General features: G+C 48.8%; 2 protein-coding genes across 6 annotated transcripts; both read left to right on the plus strand.

Moving 5' to 3' along the window:
• Pan2 (poly(A) specific ribonuclease subunit PAN2) lies at positions 1-15,894 on the plus strand. Of its 3 annotated transcripts, none has more exons than XM_052753643.1 (26): positions 1-110; positions 648-1,007; positions 3,159-3,328; positions 3,425-3,545; positions 3,703-3,780; positions 4,128-4,395; positions 5,291-5,633; positions 5,820-5,916; positions 7,341-7,460; positions 7,625-7,744; positions 7,975-8,103; positions 8,213-8,412; positions 8,514-8,650; positions 8,788-8,894; positions 9,064-9,162; positions 9,361-9,431; positions 9,532-9,676; positions 9,964-10,107; positions 10,239-10,298; positions 10,718-10,808; positions 12,147-12,304; positions 12,402-12,545; positions 12,670-12,849; positions 13,429-13,522; positions 14,613-14,810; positions 15,129-15,894. In XM_052753643.1, exons 2-26 carry the CDS (start codon positions 726-728, stop codon positions 15,161-15,163), a joined length of 3,591 nt encoding a protein of 1,196 aa, XP_052609603.1. In that variant the 5' UTR covers positions 1-110; positions 648-725; the 3' UTR covers positions 15,164-15,894. The 3 variants fall into 3 exon arrangements, with proteins under 3 accessions (XP_052609603.1, XP_052609604.1, XP_052609605.1); XM_052753645.1 differs by lacking the exon at positions 1-110 and adding an exon at positions 1,608-1,655 and having other exon boundaries at positions 893-1,007; XM_052753644.1 differs by lacking the exon at positions 1-110 and having other exon boundaries at positions 357-1,007; positions 8,517-8,650.
• A 953-nt stretch (positions 15,895-16,847) lies between these two features.
• Cnpy2 (canopy FGF signaling regulator 2) lies at positions 16,848-21,600 on the plus strand. Of its 3 annotated transcripts, none has more exons than XM_052753653.1 (6): positions 16,848-17,217; positions 17,750-17,862; positions 17,985-18,100; positions 20,549-20,752; positions 20,999-21,095; positions 21,439-21,600. In XM_052753653.1, the coding sequence occupies exons 2-6, from the start codon at positions 17,775-17,777 to the stop codon at positions 21,480-21,482; spliced, it is 549 nt and encodes a 182-aa protein (XP_052609613.1). In that variant the 5' UTR covers positions 16,848-17,217; positions 17,750-17,774; the 3' UTR covers positions 21,483-21,600. The 3 variants fall into 3 exon arrangements, with proteins under 3 accessions (XP_052609613.1, XP_052609611.1, XP_052609612.1); XM_052753651.1 differs by having other exon boundaries at positions 16,851-17,226; XM_052753652.1 differs by having other exon boundaries at positions 16,852-17,166.
• The last annotated feature ends 501 nt before the right edge of the window (positions 21,601-22,101 follow it).

The raw sequence follows: 22,101 nt of genomic DNA on the forward strand, positions 1-22,101 counted from the left end.
GGGGGGAAGTGGAATTTCCCGCGGAGCTGACGGCGCTTTCTCTCCCCCCCTCCCTCCCCTACTCGTTTGAATTCCACGCGCTCCAAAATATCCGCCATGGAGAAATCTTGGTAATGACCCACTCCCCGTAAGCATCCCAGGAACACGGCTGACCTTCGCCCTAACCCTTCCCCTCCCGTCCCCGCCGCTGGGGGAGGATTCTGGGTAACCAGTGTCTCGGGCTGGCCCGGAGGATTCTGGGTAGCCGTCTGTTTTCCATTGCTCCCCCACCCCCCCACGCCCGCCCCGTTCGCGGGTAGCTGGCCCTCCGTGTTACCCACCCCGCTGGAGGATGCTGGGTAACCCCTGTGAAGGATTCTGGGAAACTGACTTGTCTTGCTCCCTCCGCCGCCCGACCCCTGCCCCTCCCAGCCAGTTCTAGGAAGCAAGACCTCCCTGCCCGACCCCAGCCCCTGTCATGCCCGCTCCCTGCACCTCTCGGTTCATGAGAAAAGGGAAGTCGAGGCGTAGGCCGTTTGGTGGGATGGTGGGGAACCGGGAGCGTTCGGAGGTGCCGAGTGTAGCACACGGTTCTCCCGCTCTGCAGCGCAGAAGACACCGCCAGTGTACAGCCCTACCCGTGACTGCGCCGCCTCTTTCCCTTGCAGGCCCTTCTAGCCCCCCCGGGGCTGTCCTGGTGGCAAGGCAGGGTGTGACTCAGGTCTGACCCTCGGCCCGTCATCGTCATGAACTTTGAGGGTCTGGATCCTGGACTGGCCGAATTTTCCCCAGCCATGCACTCTACCCTGGACCCGGTCCTGGATGCCCACCTGAACCCAAATCTGCTACAGAACGTGGAGCTGGACCCAGAGGGGGTGGCCTTGGAGGCGCTTCCCGTCCAGGAGTCAGTGCACATAATGGAAGGTGTCTACTCGGAGTTGCACAGCGTGGTGGCCGAAGTGGGAGTGCCCGTGTCCGTCTCCCACTTTGACTTACATGAGGAGATGCTGTGGGTGGGGAGCCATGGGGTAAGAACTAGACCCCTTCCTGAAGGCCGAAAGGGTGTAGAAGTCTTTATCTGGTCTGTGCCCAAGGACAGCTCTTTGCAGGGAGTCAAAACTGAGTCGAAGGGATGGGAGTTCGCTGGATCTCTTAAAACAAGAAGAAGGGAGTGGAGAAAGGTGGGGAAGCCAGGCTCCAGACATTAATTACATATATGGTCTCATAAGGCATCCCACTTTGCCAGTTTGCCCATCTCTCTATATAGTCTAGGCTGACTGGAACTCATAGCAATTCTCCTGCGTTAGCCTCCCAAGTGCTGAGTTTATGTGTGTGCCACTGTATCTTCTTATTTATTGTTTTTTAAAGACAGGGTCTCATGTATCCCAGTCTGACCTTGAATTTTATGTGTAACCAAGGATGACCTTGAATTTCTGATCCTCCCGCCTCTGTCTCCTGATAGAGTACTGGGTTCCTGTGGTACTGGGGATAAAACCTGGTGCTTCATGTGCAGTCGGCTGGCATTCTACCCACTGAGCTACATGCCCAATCCTGTTTTTGTTTTCAAGACAGGGTTTTGCTGTGTATCCTAGGCTGGCCTTAATTTATAATCCTACCTTCATTTCCAGCTGCCTTGATAAACCAAAAAAAAGAAGAGACTTGAAATGGGATTCAAGGTAGGCACATTGCCTGTAATCTCAACACTTGAGAAACCAAGGCAGAGTGCTGTAAGGCCTGGGCCAGCTAGTGCTATGTAGCAAGAACCGATCTCAAAGTAAAAAAGGCTGGGGATGTATCTTAGCTGAGTACTTGCCTAGCATATGTGAGCCCTTAGGTTTGATTCCTAGTATTGAATAAAACAAAACTCAAGCACAAATGTAATTAGAGCAAATGAGATTACGTAGCAAGACAAAGCGAGAACACAGTAGACATGTCACATAATCCAAAGGGAGGCAGAGACAGGACCCCCAGGGCTGCATAGGGAGACGTGGTCTCTAACAATGCAGCAAAAAGGCCACAGACAGAGTCAGAAAAGGGAGTCACAGAAATCAGTAGTGAATGATGTGACAGAGAGGGGAGGTGTGTTTCACATTCTTTGTGTTCTGGCCCACGACTCTGACTCAGTATGGATTTCTCACATGCTGTAGAGATCAAGATTTAACCAAACTAGGACTCTAGAAGCAGGAGGGTCTCTGAGTTTGAAGCCAACTTGCTCTGTATAGCAAATTCCAGAACAGCCAAGGCTACATGGAGAGACCCTGTCTCAAAAAGCAACAACAAAAAGATTTAGCCATGAAGCCAGTTCTAATCTCAGCACTCAGGAGACTTAGGCAGGAGGGTCATCCTGGTCTACATAGCAAGTGCCAAGCCACCCTGTACTGTATGAGACCCTGTGGTTTCTGTTGTCTTTTTGATTTTTTGAGACAGGGTTTCTCTGTGTAGTTTGGTGCTTGTCCTGGATCTCACTCTGTAGACCAGGCTGGCCTTGAACTCATAGAGATCCACCTGCCTCTGCTTCTTGAGTGCTGAGATTAAAGGCGTGCCCCATCATTGCCCGGCGACCATGTTTTTTTTGTTTTTTTTTTTAAAGCAAAAACAAAAACAAAAAAAAACCCTAAGACTTGACTATGGAAAAGTGACCAGTGGAGGATCAGCTCATGTCACTAGCCTTCTGAAGAAACAAATCTCTAATTAACTGAATTACCCATTCATCAAGGTCATTGTGAGACTAAAATGAGGGTTTATCTAAGTATTTTGTGCTGTGTAAACAAAAATAATTTGGGGCTGGAGAAATGGCTTCCGTTGGTAAGACCACTTGTCCTCTTCCAGAGGATCTGGGTTCAAGTCCCAGCACCCACATGGCAGTTCACAATTGTCTGTAACACAATTGTCTAGCTCCAGGGGATCCGCTGCCCTCTTCCAGCCTCCTTGGGATGCACACACACACATACACAAGTAAAAATAGTACAAACATCTTTTAAAAGTAGTTTGTGGTGCATTAACATGAGGTATTATAATCATTGCTTTTATCACTAAGACTTCTGGTTCTTAGCCTTATGCCTCAGTTGCCCCTAGACAGAAAAGACCAGCGGGAAAAGAGATCCGAGGAGTGTTCAGTCCTTTCTGTATCGAGGAGGATGCTGCCCTGCACTCAGGTCTGCCATTTTCATCCCTTCTAGGGCCATGCCACTTCATTTTTCGGTCCAGCCTTGGAACGGTACTCATCCTTTCAGGTCAACGGCAGTGATGACATTCGGCAAATCCAGAGCCTGGAAAACGGTATCCTTTTCCTCACCAAGAACAACCTCAAGTACATGGCCCGAGGGGGGCTCATTCTATTTGACTACTTGTAAGTGACCTGTCAGCTCAGCTGGGAGAGGGAAAACTATAGGAAGATAGGATTGGCAGCTGGTGAGCCCCCAGCCTCTTGGCCCTTCTTACACAGGCTGGATGAGTGTGAGGATATGCACAGTCTCCTACTGACTGACAACAGCACTCTGCTCATTGGTGGGCTGCAGAACCACATACTGGAGATCGACCTGAACACTGTCCAGGAGACTCAAAAGGTGCAAACCTGGGTTGAGCCCAGGAAAACCCCATGTGGGACCTGAGGTCGTGGCGGGCGTGTGCTTGTGCTAGAAATGTGTTGAGATATGGTGTGACTTCTCTGTTCCTTAGCCTGTGGGGAGAATCATCTCACTGGTTTCTCTTGCTTCTCTATAGTATGCAGTGGAGATACCCGGAGTTACCATCATGAGGCAGACGAACCGTTTCTTCTTCTGTGGCCACACATCTGGCAAGGTAACCCGACTCCATGTCTCCTCCACCATGGGCCCTGCTTCACTAGATACTGGGGTCTGCTCTCCCTAGTTGGATTCAAGATGAGGAATGTGAGGGATGGCATTACTTCCTGCATGAGATTATCTTGAATTCTAACATTTTCTACAGTTTGATGCCTTGGAGGCAAAAGGATAAAGGAGTTCTTTGGGGCATCCCTTCTATCTCTTGGCCCTTCTTTCTGCCTTTCTTTGCTCTGTCAGTATCCTAGAACCTTTGTCCTCTCTGGCAGGGCTCTCACAGGATTAATTAGGTGGTAAGGTCTCCTCCCTGTCACAGAGGTGGCAGGTAACAATTTTTCTCTTCTTCAGGTTTCTCTTCGAGACCTCCGCAGTTTTAAAGTGGAGCATGAATTTGATGCCTTCTCAGGGAGTCTGTCAGATTTTGATGTTCATGGTAACCTGCTGGCTGCCTGTGGCTTCTCTAGCCGCCTCACCGGCCTGGCCTGTGACCGTTTCCTCAAGGTGTATGACTTGCGCATGATGCGTGCCATCACGCCACTTCAAGTACACGTGGATCCTGCCTTCTTGCGTTTCATCCCTACATACACTTCCCGTCTTGCTATCATCTCCCAGTCGGGTAGGAAAGGGGTCGGTATTGGGTAGGACAGGTCAGTGAGCCGAGTAGCCCAGTAGGAGTAACCCCCATATACCTCTTTGCTGGGGTTAGACATAACCATCCACCAGACTCCCAGGCTTTCACTAAGGTTCAATTTATGCAAATTCAAACCATGCCTGGGCTACAGAATGAATTGAAGGCCTACCTGGGTAGCACTGATACCCCATCTTGAAAAAGAAAGATGGGGCAGGCCAGGGCTGTAGCTGAGTGACAGAATGGTTGTCCACAAGGGGCTAGGCCCTGGCTTCAGTCTCCTGTACCACCAAAAAGTAAATAAAAACAGAAAAAGATGGAGACTGAGAAAATGCCTCAGCGACTGAGAATGTTTACTGCTCTTGTAGAGGATCAGAGTTGAGTTCCCAGCACTTACATTAGGAGGCTTCAGTGGATCTGATGCCCTCTTCTGGCCTCTGCAGGCACCTGCACTCTTGTGTATATCCTACACACAGACACATATAAACACGTAATTAAAAAATAAGTCTTAGCTGGGCATGGTGGCACACGCCTTTCATCCCTGCACACAGGAGGCAGAGGCAGGCAGATCTCTGAGTTTGAGGCCAGCCTGGTCTACAGAGTGAGTTCCAGGACAATCAGGGCTACACAGAGAAACCTTGTCTTAGAGGGAAAAAAATTCTTTAAAAAAAAAAAAAACTAAATAACATAAGAATTGTCCTTTGCTAGGTGGTAAAGTATCTGTGATTTATGAGAACAAATGAGAAGGCATTCTCTTTGTCTCTAGGCATGGATTGTTGTGTCTAGCTCACCTGATATTAGAAGAGGGTAAAAAGAGTATAAAAGGGTCCCCACCCCCCTTCACTTTTCATGGCTCACTGGTCTGTTTCTTTTTCCTTTCTAGGTCAGTGCCAGTTTTGTGAGCCCACAGGCCTGGCCAACCCAGCCGACATCTTTCATGTGAATCCCGTGGGACCTCTGCTGATGACGTTTGACGTGTCGGCCAGCAAGCAGGCCCTGGCCTTCGGGGACTCTCAGGGCTGCGTGCATCTCTGGACAGACTCCCCAGAGCCCTCCTTCAACCCTTACTCCCGAGAGACTGAGTTTGCTCTGCCCTGTCTTGTGGACTCATTGCCGCCTCTGGACTGGAGCCAGGACCTGCTGCCGCTCTCCCTTATTCCCGTCCCACTCACCACTGACACACTGCTCTCCGACTGGCCCGCTGCCAACTCCGCTCCTGCCCCCAGGTTGTACCTCACTGCTGGTCCGGAGGGGGGCGGTGGGCAAGCTACCAGAAGCTTCTGTTAGCTGGTTATTCTCCCCCTGCTGTGGTGATTGTTGTCTACCTTAAATGCTTTCCCCTTTGAACCCGTGGGCTGGGGATGCATGGGGGCTGTCGTGACTTCAAGTCCTGGAACTGCCCTGGATTCCAGGCGAGCACCACCTGTGGATGCGGAAATCCTTCGAACCATGAAGAAGGTGGGCTTCATTGGCTACGCACCTAACCCTCGCACCAGGCTGCGCAATCAGGTGTGTGCAGAGGGCGGCTGAGGGCGGCTGTGTCCCTCATTTTACACTAGTCTTTGTTGTTAGATAGTAGAGGTTTGGGCCGTGTGCGGAATTCAAGGAGTGTGCTTGTTGAGTTATGTCTGAGACAGGGATGGTCGGGCGTTGTCCCTTAGGAAGGTTATTTGGTTGAAGGTAAGACATTATTTGTATCTTGTTGTTAAATGCCAAAAGAATGTCATAAGCATCCTGTGCCAGAGCTTTTCAGAAGGAAGCTGCTACTCAGGCTGGAGCAGTTAAGAGCTGCATAGTGAAATAATGGTTATGGAGGATGAAGAAATGTTGAAGACAACAAAACTGTCACAGACATTCAGGAACTAAATGGTGGCGTTTTAACATTACAACATTTATGCCAATTTTATAAACTTTTTTTTTTTTTTTTTTTTTTGGTTTTTCGAGACAGGGTTTCTCTGTGTAGCTTTGCGCCTCTCCTGGAACTCACTTGGTAGTCCAGGCTGGCCTCGAACTCACAGAGATCCGCCTGGCTCTGCCTCCCGAGTGCTGGGATTAAAGGCGTGCGCCACCACCGCCCGGCCCAATTTTATAAACTTTAAAATTAATTTTTAAAATTTTATTATTGTATGTATGTGTATGGGTGTGTGTGTGTGTGTGTGTGTGTGTGTGTGTAGAGTGTAGGCATGCATGTGTCACAGGCATACGTGGAGACTTATGAATTGGTTCTTCCATCCACCTTGAGATCTGGGGATTGAACTGGGGTCATCAGGTTTACTCTGCCCCAGTTTTATAATCTTTTACTAGAAAATGTGTTACTTTTCTAAGGCAAACCAAAGGCATATCTCTCAATGTTATTTCTTTGTTGGCAGAATTTTAGTGGAAGACCTTTCATATGTTTGTAGTAGATAAAAGTAAACTAGATGGCAGACTTGTTGGTTTTTTTAAATCATAAACCACATACAGATTAAACTTAATTGCATTTTGTTAACCAATGTCAATATATTTCTGTAACCATAGTTATGTTGAAAAATCGAAAAAAAAAAAAAAAAAAAGGAATTAAGTGGGCACCAGGTGAGGTGGCATGCACAGCAACCCCAGCCCTGGGTGGCTGGACATATCAAGGGTTTTTTTGGCTACATATTGAATTTGAGGCCAGCCTTAGCTACATGAGACCCTGTCTCAAAATAAATAAGTAAATAAAAACAGTCAGGTGTGGTGGCACATGGCTTTAATTCCAGCACTTAAGAGGCGGAGGCAGGAGTTCTAAGCCAGCCTGATCTACATACTGAAATCCAGGCCAACCGGGGCTACACAGTGAGACCCTGTCTCAAAACAAACAGAAAACAGCAACAGAAAGGCAAAAGGAAAGGGGAAGCCAACGCTGCTTAAGACATCCAACATCGTCCTCCTTTTTTCAAAAAAACAAACCCTAGATTCCCTATCGACTGAAGGAGTCGGACAGTGAATTTGACAACTTCAGCCAAGTCACGGAGTCACCAGCAGGACGAGAAGAAGAGCCACATCTCCACATGGTTTCTAAGAAGTACCGAAAGGTGCTGGGGGACACTGAGTCAGGGTCTTGTGGGATGTGTGGGGGAAGGGAACCATATGGAAAACAACTGAGTCTCACCAAGGAGCCTTCCTCGACAACTCTAGACCCAGGAGGGAGGCTCTCGAAAAGGATTTCACTCATTCTGCTCAAACTGTTCTGCCTTAGGTAACCATCAAATACTCCAAGCTAGGGCTGGAAGACTTTGACTTCAAACACTACAATAAGACACTGTTTGCTGGATTAGAGCCCCACATCCCCAACGCCTACTGTAACTGCATGATCCAGGTAAGGACTGGGCCCTCCTGACTTGAACGTGCTTCCCGCCTCTTCACTCCACTGCGCCTTAGTCCCTGCCCTGCTTTTTCTTGGCTCATCTGTCAAGCCCACTCTACCTTGGCCTCATCTGTGTGCCCTGCACCTTCACGTCTCCTCTGTGAGCTCCATTGCCTCAGTGGAGTCATGCTTTATTCCAGTGGCTCACAGAACACCCATCTTTCTCCTGCTCTTCCCTCCAGGTGCTCTATTTCTTGGAGCCTGTTCGCTGTCTAATCCAGAACCACCTTTGCCAGAAGGAGTTCTGCCTGGCATGTGAGCTTGGCTTCCTCTTCCATATGCTGGACCTCTCCCGAGGTGATCCTTGTCAGGTCAGTCCTTCGAGACCCGGGAAGCTTAAAGGGCAAGGGACAGAAGACGGATAGTTGGAAAGGCCGTTGCTGTGCAAATAACATGAAAGGGGAAATAACCCTCTTCCAGGGCAGTAATTTCCTTCGAGCATTCCGTACTATTCCTGAGGCCTCAGCACTGGGTCTCATCCTGGCCGATTCGGATGAGGCTTCAGGCAAGGGCAGTCTGGCCAGGCTCATCCAGAGGTGGAATCGCTTCATTCTTACTCAGCTGCATCAGGATATGCAGGAGCTGGAAGTACCCCAGGCTTATCGAGGTGTTGGAGGCAGGTATGGAGCTGGACAAGACTAAAGCCACCAAAGTAGGTCCCTCTGAGGCTTAGAGGGTCTTCTACCGCTCAGTGTACATGTGTTGTCCTCTCCACCCTCAGCAGTTTCTGCTCATCAGGGGACTCCATCATCGGGCAGCTGTTCAGCTGTGAGATGGAAAACTGCAGCCTCTGCCGCTGTGGCAGTGAGACCGTGCGAGCCTCGTCCACTCTGCTCTTCACGCTCTCCTACCCTGAGGGTAGCATCTGTGGTAGACCTGCAGCTGGGTTGGGAAGGCTCCTCAGATAACCTCGTAACACCCCAGAGGTGTGGGGGCCTGTGGGAGGCTGTGGGTAGAGGGGAGAGCTTGGAGTGAAGTGTCCAGTTTCTCCTCAGATAAAACCGGGAAGAACTATGACTTTGCTCATGTGCTGAAGCGAAGTATCTGCCTGGAGCAGAACACACAGGCCTGGTGTGACAACTGTGAGAAATACCAGCCCACAGTGAGTGAACTGGGGTCCTGCCTCCGGGAGGACTCGTCTGAGGGTGCCTGAGGGTGGTGGTAGCATTGCCTTCCCGGGGGCTACGGGGAGTGGGAAGACTCCAGTTTTACTGACCCTATCTAGGTTTCTTTTCTTGTACACTCTGTAATTTCTTACTTCTTTCTCTCAGATTCAGACCCGCAATATCCGACATCTGCCAGATATTCTTGTCATTAATTGTGAAGTGAATAGCTCAAAAGAGGCTGATTTCTGGAGATTACAAGCTGAGGTAATGATTGGAAACAGGCCTCAAACTCAGAGACCCGCCTGCCTCTGCCTCCCGAGTGCTGGGATTAAAGGTGTGCTGTGCCACACCGCCTGGCTGGAAGCAGGACTTTGAGGACTTCCTTTTATTTTTATTCTTTGTTTCACTTCTATGTATGATTATAGTCTTAGGAATTTTGTTGTTTTTTTCCTATGTGTTCAGGTTGCCTTCAAAATAGCGGTAAAGAAATATGGTGGGGAAATTAAGAACAAGGAGTTTACTTTGGCTGACAGGTAGGTGCCATCTTAGAGTTGTCAAGTGATGGAACTACTTGGTGATTCCTGTCACTGGCTAGATATCTTGAGAGCACTTTTCTAATTCTTGGTCTAACAGGAAGGAACCAAGGAGTCCAGAGGGCTCGCTGTGCCCCTCCATGGAGGAACTGAAGAATGTCTGGCTTCCGTTTTCCCTCCGTATGACAATGACCAAGAGCAGAGGGCTGGACGTTTGCAGTTGGACTGATGGGGATGAGATGCAGGTTGTTGGAAAAAACGGGAAGAAGAGGGAGTGAGGGGGTGAAGGCAGGGTCGAAGGTGAGGCAGGGCAAGGAGGTGGTGCAAAGGAATGAAAGGTGTTATTCATCAGTTGTGGGGTTTCCAGAAGAGCTCAGTCTAGTGGTGGGCAGTCATAGATGGGCTAAGATGGAGGTAACCTACCCTGGCTCCCCATTCCCAGGACTCCCTACCCTCTGCCCTTTGTCCTCATCCCCCATCCCAAACCCCAGTCCTTAAACTTAGCTTAGCAGCCTGGGTACCCCCCTCACAGTGGGGTCCAGCCAGGGCAGAGGAGGAGCATGGTGTCTATGTGTATGACCTGATGGCTACTGTGGTACACATCCTGGACTCACGAACAGGAGGCAGTTTGGTGGCTCACATCAAAGTTGGCGAGACCTACCACCAGCGCAAGGAGGTGAGTCAGATGGGACAAGGGAAGAGCATTCCTGGAGGAGATGGCTGAGTGCGGTCCCAGGTCTGTCCCTGAGCTCCTAGCAAGCAGACCAGCTATCACTTTGACATCAGCCTGCCTCTTTATCTGCACAGGGCGTGACTCACCAGCAGTGGTATCTTTTCAATGACTTCCTTATTGAACCTATTGATAAGGTAAATCAAAACATTTCTGTTGCCCCTTTCATTCTTTGGGGGAGAGGGTGCTGCTGCGTTAGTCAGGTTATTCTCCAATTCACTATGCTTCTGCTGTAGCCTCTAGAGTACAGGGATTACAGGTGTGATTACAGCTCCACCCCCTTTTATCTACCTGTCTTTGTTAGTGTCCTTAGTCTCAGGTCCCTAATGAGTGCCTGGAAGGTTCATGATGGAAGGAGAGAGGCTTTGGGAATGAATGGCATCAGAAGAGTTAGTCAGCACCTGGGTGCTGGCCTCTCTCCGACATCGTTAGGATAGGACACAAGTATTTTTCTTTAGAGTGTGAGGCAGTGCTGGGGTTAAACCAAGAGACTTGTGCAGGACAGGCAAACACTCTACCACTGAGATACCCTCCAGCCTGTGTTTACCTCCTCTAGTATGAAGCTGTGCAGTTTGACATGAATTGGAAAGTACCAGCGATCCTGTATTACGTCAAAAGGAACCTCAATTCCAGATACAACCTGAACAGTAAGTGATGTGGAGAGGCCAAAGGCTTAGGCAGTTTAAGTTGGACTTCAGGAGAAAACCTGGGGGATATTTTTTTGTAGTATTGAGAATTGGTAACTGGTGTTAATACTTCCAGGCATACTCAAGAAATTCCTGCTGATCAGAGCTTAAATTTAGAAGCTGGCTGGAGATGGTAATTCATGCCTGCAATCCCTGCCCTCAAATGGCTGTGGCAGGCCGGGTGGTGGCGCACGCCTTTAATCCCAGCACTCTGGAGGCAGAGGCAGGCGGATCTCTGTGAGTTCGAGGCCAGCCTGGGCTACAGAGTGAAATCCAGGACAGGCACCAAAACTACACAGAGAAACCCTGTCTCCAAACAAACAAACAAACAAAAAAGACTATGGCAGGAGGATTGACATGAGTTCAAGGACGACCTGGACTGCATAGTCAGCCTGGGCTATAGAGTGAGAACCATTTAAAAAACACAACAAAAGTAACTAATTAATTTTGAAGCTGGAAATTCTGAAGGTGGAGTAAGGAAGGACGGAGGAAGCTTTGTAAAAATGGCTCAGGTTACGATTTTGATTCTAAACGTTCTTGCCCCTTTTTGTGGTAGTTTGAATGAGAATGGCCCCCACGGAATTCCCTTTTCAGTGCATTTATTATAGTGTTTATCTATTGTTACTGGGTGTGTAGAGGCCAAGGGACAACTTGGAGGCATCAGTTCTCCCCTTCAGGCTTGCACAGCGAGTGCTTTACCCACTGCGCCTGCCCGCCGGCCCCACGCCAGCCGTTACCCTCAGTGGTATCTCTTCTTGGGGGTCGAGCTCCCTCGGAAGTGCCGGTTGGCACTTTTAAACAGTAGTTTCTCTGTAGCTTTGTTTTTCTGGATTTGTAAGCTAAGGTCCAAAGTAAACATCTTACTCCCTCTTTTCCCATTTCTGTCTTTCTCTTGGCCTACTTCTTTATAATTTTCTGATGTGATCTGCTGTGTTATAGCAAACAATGGTGTAGTCTCTTTGTAAATTTTTTTATAACATTACATTTACTCTGCGTGTGCGTGCGCGTGTGCACACATTACTATGTATAACACACAGCATGAAGGGGACATCAGAGGAGTTTGAGAGAGTAGGTCCTTTCCTTCCTCCATGTGGATTCTGGGGATCAACCTCAGGTGGTTAGACTTGGCAGTGAGTGTCTTTACCTGCTGAGCCATCTTGCCAGCCCAGATACACTCCTCCTACCCAATTTCTTTGCTTATCAAGAGATCACAATATGGACCAATGGCCTCTGGGCAGCCATCGTGGGGTCTCCCCCAGTCCTCTCCCTAGCACGGTCTTCTCTGCATTCTCCTTTCAGTCAAGAACCCGATTGAGGCTAATGTGCTGATGGCAGAAGCCTCGCTGGCACGGAAGCAGCGGAAAACACACACTACCTTCATTCCCCTGATGCTGAACGAGATGCCACAGGTCGGGGACCTGGTGGGCCTCGATGCCGAGTTCGTCACTCTGAATGAGGTACCACAGCCAAAAGGACGGGGCCGAGGGACAGAACTCTGAGGAGATCGGGAATTCTGAGTATTCTCTGGTGTCCATACTGACTCTTGTGACATAGGAAGAAGCAGAGTTACGCAGTGATGGTACCAAGTCTACCATTAAACCAAGCCAGATGTCAGTAGCAAGGATCACCTGTGTTCGGGGCCAAGGGCCTAATGAGGGTATCCCCTTCATTGATGACTACATCTCTACTCAGGAGCAGGTATGAAGGGGCCACCGAAGCCAAGTCTGTGCTTGCATGGAGTGTCTGAGAACCCTGGGGAGAGTGGCAGGAAGAGACCGCACCTTCTCATGCCCTAGTGATTTGTCTCTCTCTCTGCCCCTAGGTAGTAGATTACTTGACTCAGTACTCGGGGATAAAGCCAGGAGACCTTGATGCCAAAATTTCTTCCAAGCACCTCACAACTCTCAAGTCTACCTACTTAAAGCTTCGTTTTCTCATTGACATTGGAGTCAAGTTTGTGGGTCATGGTCTGCAGAAGGACTTCCGGGTCATCAACCTCATGGTTCGGATGGGGTTTATTTAGGAGTGGTGGTGTTGGTGTTGTTGTTGTTGTTGTTTCTTGTTTTGTCTTTTGTTTGATTTGACACAGGGTTTCACTGTGTAGCTGTGGCTGCCCTGTAACTAGTTATGTTGAGCAGGCTGGCTTCGAACTCAGAGATCCACCTGCCTTCTCCTGAGTGTTTAGGATTAAAGGCGTGCGCCACCATGCCTGGCATTTTTTTCTTCTTTAATATACAGCCTTCTTTCCACCCAACCTGTCCCTACCACTCCCATGCACCATACATTTAAAAACAAAATTACATTTATTTAGTGTACGCGTGCACACCTCCTGAGAGTACCATGTTGCGTGTTTAGAGGTCAGAGGACAACCTGTGGAAGTGGACTCTCTCTTCATCTGTTGGTCCTGGGGATTGAACCCAGGTAGTCAGGCTTGGTGACAGTGCCTTTACCTGCTGAGCCGTCCTGCCGGCCTAGGAGTTACTTTTGAGAGTGGGCTTCTCAGTGTATATATTTTGTATTAAGAGAATGGGAGGTTATGGATCATCTATCTTGAGTTTTTTGTTCTTTTGATCCCTGCCAGGTGCCCAAGGACCAAGTTCTTGACACAGTCTACCTGTTCCACATGCCCCGAAAACGGATGATTTCCCTACGATTTCTTGCTTGGTACTTTCTGGGTGAGCTGCTCTAGCTTGTGTGCCCTGTGGTGAAGAAGTAGGAAATGTTCGGGGCAGGGCATCTAGCTCAGGAGAGTGCTTGCCTAGCATGGACAAAGTCCTTTGTTCAGGTCCCAGTACCACATGAGACTGGACATGGCGGTACGTGCCTGCCTGTAGCCGTAACTCAGGAGGTAGACACAGAAGAAAACACAAGTTCAGTGTTGGTCTCAGCTACATGTACATTATGAGTTCAAGGCCAGCCTGGGTCACATAGGAGATAACTGTCAACAAGGGCTGGAGAGATGGCTCAGAGGTTAAGAGCACTGGCTGCTCTCCCAGAGGTCCTGAGTTCAATTCCCAGCACCCACACGGTAGCTCACAATGTAATGAAATCTGGTGCCCTTTAGACAGAGCACTCACATGTAAAAAATTAAAAAAACAAATTAAAAAAAAAAAGTTTGCCAGGCTGTGTGGAGCACACTTTTAATTCCAGCACTCAGGAGGCAGAGGCAGGCGAATCCCTGAGTTGGGGGCCAGCCTAGTCTAGGAGTTCCAGGACAGCCAGGACTGTTACATAGAAAAACTCTGTCTCAAAAAAACAAAACAACAACAAAAAAAAAACAGAAACAAAACTGCAAGAGAAACAGAATAGGAAACATTTTGGAGTAAAGAGTAGTTAATGATTGCTCAGCTTAGAATTACATGTTTTTTCTGCTAATGGTTTCAGTTAGCTACTGTCAGTACTTAAGATGTTTTCTGGAGCTGAAGAGTTGGCTCAGAGGTTAAGAGGCAACCTTTTGCTCTTGCAGAGGACCCTGGTTCAGTTCCCAGTACCCACATGGTGGCTCAGAACTATATATAACTCCAGGTCCAGGGGATCTAATGCCCTCTTTTGATCTCCATGGTCCTTATGCACACCTGCGCACCCCTAGAGCACATAAACACACAGGCAAACATTAGTGACACATGAAATAAATCTAAAATTTAAAAAAAAAGATGTTTTGTGGGAGACTGGGGATCTGCAATGGGAGTAGGGGAACTTTCTGAGTGTCAGGATGGAAATGGGGTACCTCCTTGGTGAGTTCCTTAAGAATTGTATTTACATCAGACCTGAAGATTCAAGGCGAGACCCATGACAGTATTGAGGATGCCCGTACAGCGCTTCAACTCTACCGAAAGTATCTGGAGCTGAGCAAGAATGGCACTGAGCCCGAGTCCTTCCACAAGGTGCTCAAGGGTCTTTATGAGAAGGGCCGAAAGATGGACTGGAAGGTGCCTGAGCCTGAAAGCCAGACGAGTCCCAAGAGTAAGGCTGGGTTGCGACAAGGGAAACTGGGTTGGGTAGGTTTTGATGGCATATACAGAGACTGTACACCACCACCTTAGGATAACAGCACGCCTACCTTTTCTCATGAAGCTCCTGACAGGTTACAAGTCACCTAGTTTTTCTACCAATGTGATGGGCTTTATCTATAAGTTATCCATTAGTCTAAAGCTGCTTGCCCAGTCCTAAAATGGCCGAGGAAGATCCATGCCATGCCCTCCTTTTCCATGTTCTGTTTTCATCGGAAGCGTCTCAGTGCTTTCCCTACTCTCCCTTTGTCTCTCGGTTTTGTCTTGACAGACACGGCTGTCTTCCCCCCAGTGCTGGCACTGTGACCTGTGACCTATGACCTGCCCTTGCCGTTCATGTCCTGTGACCCCGGCCTGAGAGATGGCTTCTCCAGCCGGCTCTACCCTGTCTGCTTCCAGACCTGGATCTGCTCAGGGCCTGCAGATGGTGCTGTTCATCGAACTGGAAAGCAGCAAAATTGTTACAGATGTTCTAGAAGCCAGATCCCCTCTTTATCCTCTGCAGACAATGGGCCAGAAGTAAAGCCCAAACTGACCCAGGTGGGAAGTAATTGGTTGTTTTTTTTTTTTAGTTTTTTGAGGCAGGGTTTCTCTGTAGTTTTTGGAGCCTGTCCTGGCTCTGTAGACCAGGCTGGCCTCAAACTCACGGAGATCTGCCTGCCTCTGCCTCCTGATCAAAGGTGTGCGCCACCAGTAATTGGTATTCTTAATAAATATCCTGGGTGATTGATATCTAAACAAAGAGCTCCTAAAATCAGAACTCTCAGTTCCCAGCCAGCTAGAGAACTGAAGTCCTGGACAGTGAGGTTACAAGAGATCCAGACAGCTAAAGCTCCAGGTTGAGAGATGATAGCTGGATGGATGGACCAGCATGTCACACCGGTGCAGAGGAAGCTGAGCCACGGCTTCCCTCCTGATGACAGCTCACAAGTATCTGTCTTCCATACATTCTGTCTTGAGTTGTGTTTATTTTTTTTTTAATTTGCTTAAAACAGCATGTTTTATAAAAATAAAAATATTTTTATCTCATTAGAAAACTGCTAGTGTGGGGTTCCTGTCTTCTGCCCTCCCCTCTTGGAACAAAGGAAAAATGAACATTGTGTTCAGATCCACACTTAGAAATGAAGGTTAGGTGCCGGGCGGTGGTGGGCACCTTTAACCCCAGCACTCGGGAGGCAGAATCAGGAGGATCTCTGTGAGTTCGAGGCCAGCCTGGTCTACAAAGCGAGTTACAGGAAAGGCACCAAAGCTACACAGAGAAACCCTGTCTCAAAAAACCAAAAAAAAAAAAAAAGAAAGAAATGAAGGTTAGATTCTGGAGTCCAAAATGGGTGGATACAAGAGGTATGTTATTTCCCTTGGACAGTGTTGGGTCTTTGCTGTGGTTACCTGGCACCCTAAACTCATAAAAAGACCACAAATCGCAGTTCATCTTCAGACCTGTGGAGCCGGGCTTGGTGTCCGCCTGTTACCTAACAGTTCCGACCAGCCTGGGATGCGGAGGTGAGTTCAAGGCCATTCTGGGCTGCGTAACAAGACCCTGCCTCAAAGAACCTGGACTAGTACCAACGATGTGCTGGGAATTCAGAGGGGACTTGCCCTAGGAAATTCAGTCTGAGAGCTAATAGTGAACTTAACGTAGCGGTCCCTCCCCCATCCTCAGAGGATAACTTACAGGACTCTCCAAGAAGGCCTGAAAAGGCTGATAACACCATAAGTGATTTTCCCCATGCATACCTAATCACGACAATCTATTAATTAGGCACAAGAGGAAACAACTTTAAAAAAAGACCTGTAGCTACTGTCCAAGCTTGGTACAGCAGTGCTTCCTGGGAAATGTAGTTTCCTGTGGAACGAAATCTTGGTATATTGAAACCTAGGCTTCTCTTCCTCTATTGCATCTACTCGGAAGTCCCAGCCCGCCCGGACTGTGCTTTATCCCAGGCACCACTGGAGCTTGGTCCTCACTTTCGGCGAGGATAGATACCTTTGGTCTTTGGGTGGTCACGTGAACGGACTGGCCACGCAAGCCTGGGTCCTCACACCTTCCAAGGGGTCCTCGCTGCCTGCCTCTGAGTCGCTCCTAAACTGCCTGTTCGCGCGAGAGTTTGGAGGGGCGGGTTTAGGGTCGGTGTGGAAGGGGCTCGCATGGCACCGCCAGATCCTCGCTTAGGTGCCTAGGTAGCGGCGGACGGCTGGGCAGGCGGTCCCCGGCCACCCTGAGCCTGGCGGGCGCGGGAGCCTGGAGAAGCCGGGACAGCCTCGCTCCTCCCAGGCAGCTGCTAGGGTCGGGAGCCACGGAGAACAAAGTGAGAGTCCGGCGGCTTCCCAGGGCCTGGGCCGCGGCCGTGGGAGCGGAGGTGGGGCAGGTGCGAGCGCGGAGGCTCCGGGCGCGCGGAGGCTGGGAACGGACCCGAGCGGCCGCGATGCGGAGGCCGTGGGGAAGGGGCTGGTCTGCAGGGAACTGCTCACATCTGGAACACCTGGTCCACAGAGGCCCTCGTTGTGGAGGGCTCTCGCCCGCCTCGTGGCCTGACTGACGTTTCCTTGTTGGTAGCCCCCTTCTGCCCGCCATCCTCGCATGATTGATGACCTCCATCCCATGGCTACTGCACAGCTCTGAGGTCTCAAGTCCAGTGCTAAAATATTAGTGACCAGGCCGTCACCTGTGGAGGACATAGTTTCTGAGTCCCAGTCTTGAGTTCTCAGTTCCCATTCCCTAACCCCCCCAACCCCAGGGAACTCGCGTCCCTCGGGCATTTGTACCTTGGCCTGTTCCTGGATACTAGAATCAGTCACACTGAGGCCTTCCAAGGCCTTGGGATGAAGGGTGGCGGGCCAGGGGAAAACGGATCTATCTCACACCTGTGTTTTATTTCCACACGAATCCAGGTGGAGCGACCCCGTTACGCTAAAGATGAAAGGCTGGGGTTGGCTGGCCCTACTTTTGGGGGTCCTGCTGGGAACTGCCTGGGCTCGAAGGAGCCAGGATCTACACTGTGGAGGTAAAGGCATAAAGACGAGGAGGAGTGGGAGGAAGCCGACCCTTGGGAGGTGTAAGATCCAAAGCTTGGAACAAGGGTGGGTGTAAGTCCCGGGCTGACCCCGTTCTCTCCCCTGGCTCCAGCTTGCAGGGCTCTGGTGGATGAGTTAGAGTGGGAAATTGCCAAGGTGGACCCCAAGAAGACCATTCAGATGGGATCCTTCCGAATCAATCCAGATGGCAGCCAGTCAGTTGTGGAGGTAACTTACTGCCCCCCAAATAAAGGAGCTCATCCAGGCTTTGACTAGGAACTTGGTTTAGTTCGGAAGGGAAGAAAGCAGGCGGCATATGACCTGTAATAATCCCAGCACTCAGAGGCTGAAGCAGAAGAATCTCTCTGAGTTCCTGGCCAGTCTGGACCACAGAATTAGATACTGTCTTCAAAGAGAAAAGAAACAAACAAACAAAAACCAGCTGGAACAATGCTGTGTCTGAAAGATTGGGCTCTAAGCCAGGTATGGTTTTGCATGCCTGTAATCCTACTACTTACTGGGAAGTAGAGACAGGATGATCGGGTGTTCAAGGCCAGCCTGGACTACTTGAGACCATGCCTCACAAACAGCAGAACAAACAGTTGGGCTGGAAGCTCATAACCTGCGTACTTCTTGGCCCCAAACCTCAATTCATGGTTTCTGCTGTCGGAGTTAGCAGAGGATGGACCTTGATCAGCCCCTTTCTCCACATCCCGACTTCATACGACTCTTGTCTCACTAGAGCAGTACAGTATACACACACTCATTTAAAAAGAACAAAAGGGGCTGGAGAGATGGCTCAGAGGTTAAGAGCACCGACTGCTCTTCCAGAGGTCCTGAGTTCAATTCCCAGCACCCACATGGTGGTTCACAACCATCTGTAATGAGATCTGGTGCCCTCTTCTGTATACATAATAAATAAATAAATCTTTAAAAAAAAATAAAAAGAACAAAAGGGCTTTTCCAGCTGAGAGTGACGTTCAGATACAGAGTGCTAGCCTAGCATGCACAAAGCCTTGGGTTCGGTCCCTAGTGTCCCATAAACCCAGCATGCTGGCACTCACTGGTACTCTCTGCATGCACTCCTTGGAGTCCTCTTTGGAGCTAGAGAGATGGCTTGGTGGTTAGGAGCATTTGCTGCTGTCCGGGACTTATTCATATACTAGCATCCAATTGGTGCTTCATAACATCCTCTTCTGATAAGGGTACTAGACATGCATAAATGCAAGCAAACACTCGTGTACATAAAATCAAAATCTTTTTAAAAAAGATTTGTATTCAAGAAATTTATATTAGTTGGAAACATAAGACATACATACACAGGGGCTGGAGAGTATTGTGGCTCAGAGGTTAAGATCACTGACTACTCTTTCAGAGGTCCTGAGTTCAATTCCCAGCAACCACATGGTGACTCACAGCCACCTATAATGAGATCTGTTGCCATCTTCTGGCCTGCATGGATACATGCAGGCAGAACACTGTATACATAATAAATAAATCTAAAAAAAAAAAAAATCCATTCTCTTCTTGAGGGATGGAGTTAAAAAAAAAAAAAATCACTAGTTGCTCTTCCAGAGGACCGGGATTCAATTCCTAGCACACACATGGCACCTCACCACCATCTGTCACTTCAGCTGCAGGAGTTCTGACATCCTCACATGGATACACATCCAGGCAAAACACCAATGCACATACATACATACAAAAAAGACATACATACACAAAGTTATACCTAGTGATATACGAGGAGACATTCTTTCTTAAAATGATTTATTCTGTTCTTACTTTATGTGCATTGGTGTTTTGCCTGCACGTATATCTGTGTGGGGGAGTCGGATTCCCAGGAACTGGAGTTACAGTTATGAGCTGTCCTGTGGGTGCTGGCAATTGGACCCAGGTCCTCTGGAAGAGCAGCCAGTGCTCTTAACCACTGAGCCATTTCTCCAGCCCGACAAGGAGACATTCTTGTGAAGTGTGTTGAGGTGCTATCGTTAGAACCTATACCACCTCTTTAATTTTTGTTTGCTTTTTTGTTTTTGTTTTTTTGAGACCAGGTCTCACTTTGTAGCTCTGCCTGTCCTAGATCTTGCTCTATAGCCCAGGCTGGCCTCGAACTCACAGAGGTCCACCTGGCTCTGCCTCCCAGGTGCTAAGATTAAAGGCGTGTGCCACTACCGCCCGGCCCCGGCTAATTTATTTTAATAAATAATAGAAACCTACGTCCACAAGAACTAAGGAAGTTCACAGGAAAAAAAAATACATAGTTGATTATAGTTAAAATGGTTTCTGCCTATAATTTGAAGTTAATGGTGCCTGTCTTATTTCTTGGTATTTTACAGTCAGCTAAAATAATAATGTACATTTGCCCAGAGTGGTGGCACACTCCTTTACTCCCAGCACTTGGGAGACAGAGGCAGGTGGATCTCTGTGAGTTCAAGGCCAACCAAGGCAGCAGGGTGAAGCCCTATTCCAAAAGACAAACAAAATATGTACATGTGAAAGTAATTTGAGAGGAGGGAAGGACAATGGACAGACACTGAAACTATAACGGACTATTATTAGGGAAGAATTTTTTTAGAATGAGTTGTTTGAGCTAGATTTGAAAGAAAAAGTAAGTGTACAAATTATTAATACATGAGGTAGAAGGGAGGGACCTGAGGCTGAGTACATTTCTAGGTACCTTATGCCCGCTCAGAGGCCCACCTCACGGAGCTGCTTGAGGAGGTGTGTGACCGCATGAAGGAGTACGGGGAACAGATCGACCCTTCCACCCACCGCAAGAACTACGTACGCGTTGTGGGCCGGAATGGAGACTCCAGTGAACTAGACCTACAGGGCATCCGGATCGATCCAGATATCAGCGGCACCCTCAAGTTTGCGGTGAGTTGTGGCCGCGAGTAGCTGGTTCTTGGAAACCAATAGGGGCTGGTGGGCATAAGTTGGGGGTCGGAGGCAGATGTGGCGTTGCGTGTCTGTAATTCCAGCACTCGAGATGCAGAGGTAGGAAGACCACCGTAAGATGAGGCTAGCCTGGGCTACATATATTACGCAGCCAGGCCAGCTGGGGCTGTGTAATAAGCCCATGTCAGCGCCCCCATGTCCGTTCGCTCTCCCTTGCGTTGACAGTGTGAGAGTATCGTGGAAGAGTACGAAGATGAACTTATCGAGTTCTTTTCCCGGGAGGCTGACAACGTCAAAGACAAGCTTTGCAGTAAGCGAACAGGTAAGCCACGCCCCTTCACTTCCTGTGCTTACGGCCCCGCCCTTACCGCACAGGAGTGTGCGCCCCACACTCAGACCTCTGATGGATGTCGCACAGCTGGCCTCCACTCCCTTTGGCTTAGGGATTGGAGTAATCTTTATCCAGTCTCTATCAGCTTGCAGATATGTGTCTCCGTTACGTTAGGTACAGGAGAGGGAGCACTGGGGATAACTTGTCATTTATAAGCATATTCTTAGAAGAATGGTTGTGGGTGTCAGTTTGGCTTGGGATGTTTTCTTGAAAGGGGTGTGTGTGTATGAGAGAGCGTGGCCATTTCCTTCAAATTGTTATGTACTATTTGCAGATCTATGTGACCATGCCCTGCACAAATCACATGATGAACTGTGAATCACTGGGAGCAGCTTAGACCAACTTGATGGAACACCCCCAGGAGGGGACGATGGTGGCATTGCTTTTTATATTATGTTTTTATGGAAATGAACTGAAAAAACGTCTGAAACCAAAAGTACAAACTGTGTTGTCTTTTTATGCCCAAATTTAGGTGTGGAGGTAGGGGGTTGCAGACAGAAAAAAAAAATATGGAGGGGTAGAGTTTGGGGATTGGCATAGCATACAGTTAGGCCCTGTCATTCTCGATCGTCTGGGATCCTGTCCCACTTCTAAACCATAGATAACTATTTATTCAGCAGGAACTTGGTATTATGTGTTGGTAACTATGGCATTGTGAAGAAAAGAGAAACCACTGTGTGAGCAGAGGAACATAAGTGACCAGCATAAGGCTCTAGGAAGTCCTTGTATTTGTACTGAGAAAACATTAAAGGTGGAAATTTGGAATTCGTCTAGAAGGAAATAATGGAGATGCGTTATTCTTCCCTCTGCCCTTCCAGATGGAGGGACCAGCAAGAGCAGAGACAGGAAGGGGAAAGTGGATGTGACCAGCTCAGCTGAAAAATAAGGGCTTTATCAATAGGGACAGACGAGGTAAGGACCCCCATGCTTAATGGAG

This window comes from Peromyscus californicus, unplaced genomic scaffold (genome assembly GCF_007827085.1).
Source record: "Peromyscus californicus insignis strain IS unplaced genomic scaffold, ASM782708v3 Scaffold_24__1_contigs__length_46423439, whole genome shotgun sequence".
NCBI classification, from domain to species: Eukaryota; Metazoa; Chordata; class Mammalia; order Rodentia; family Cricetidae; genus Peromyscus; species Peromyscus californicus.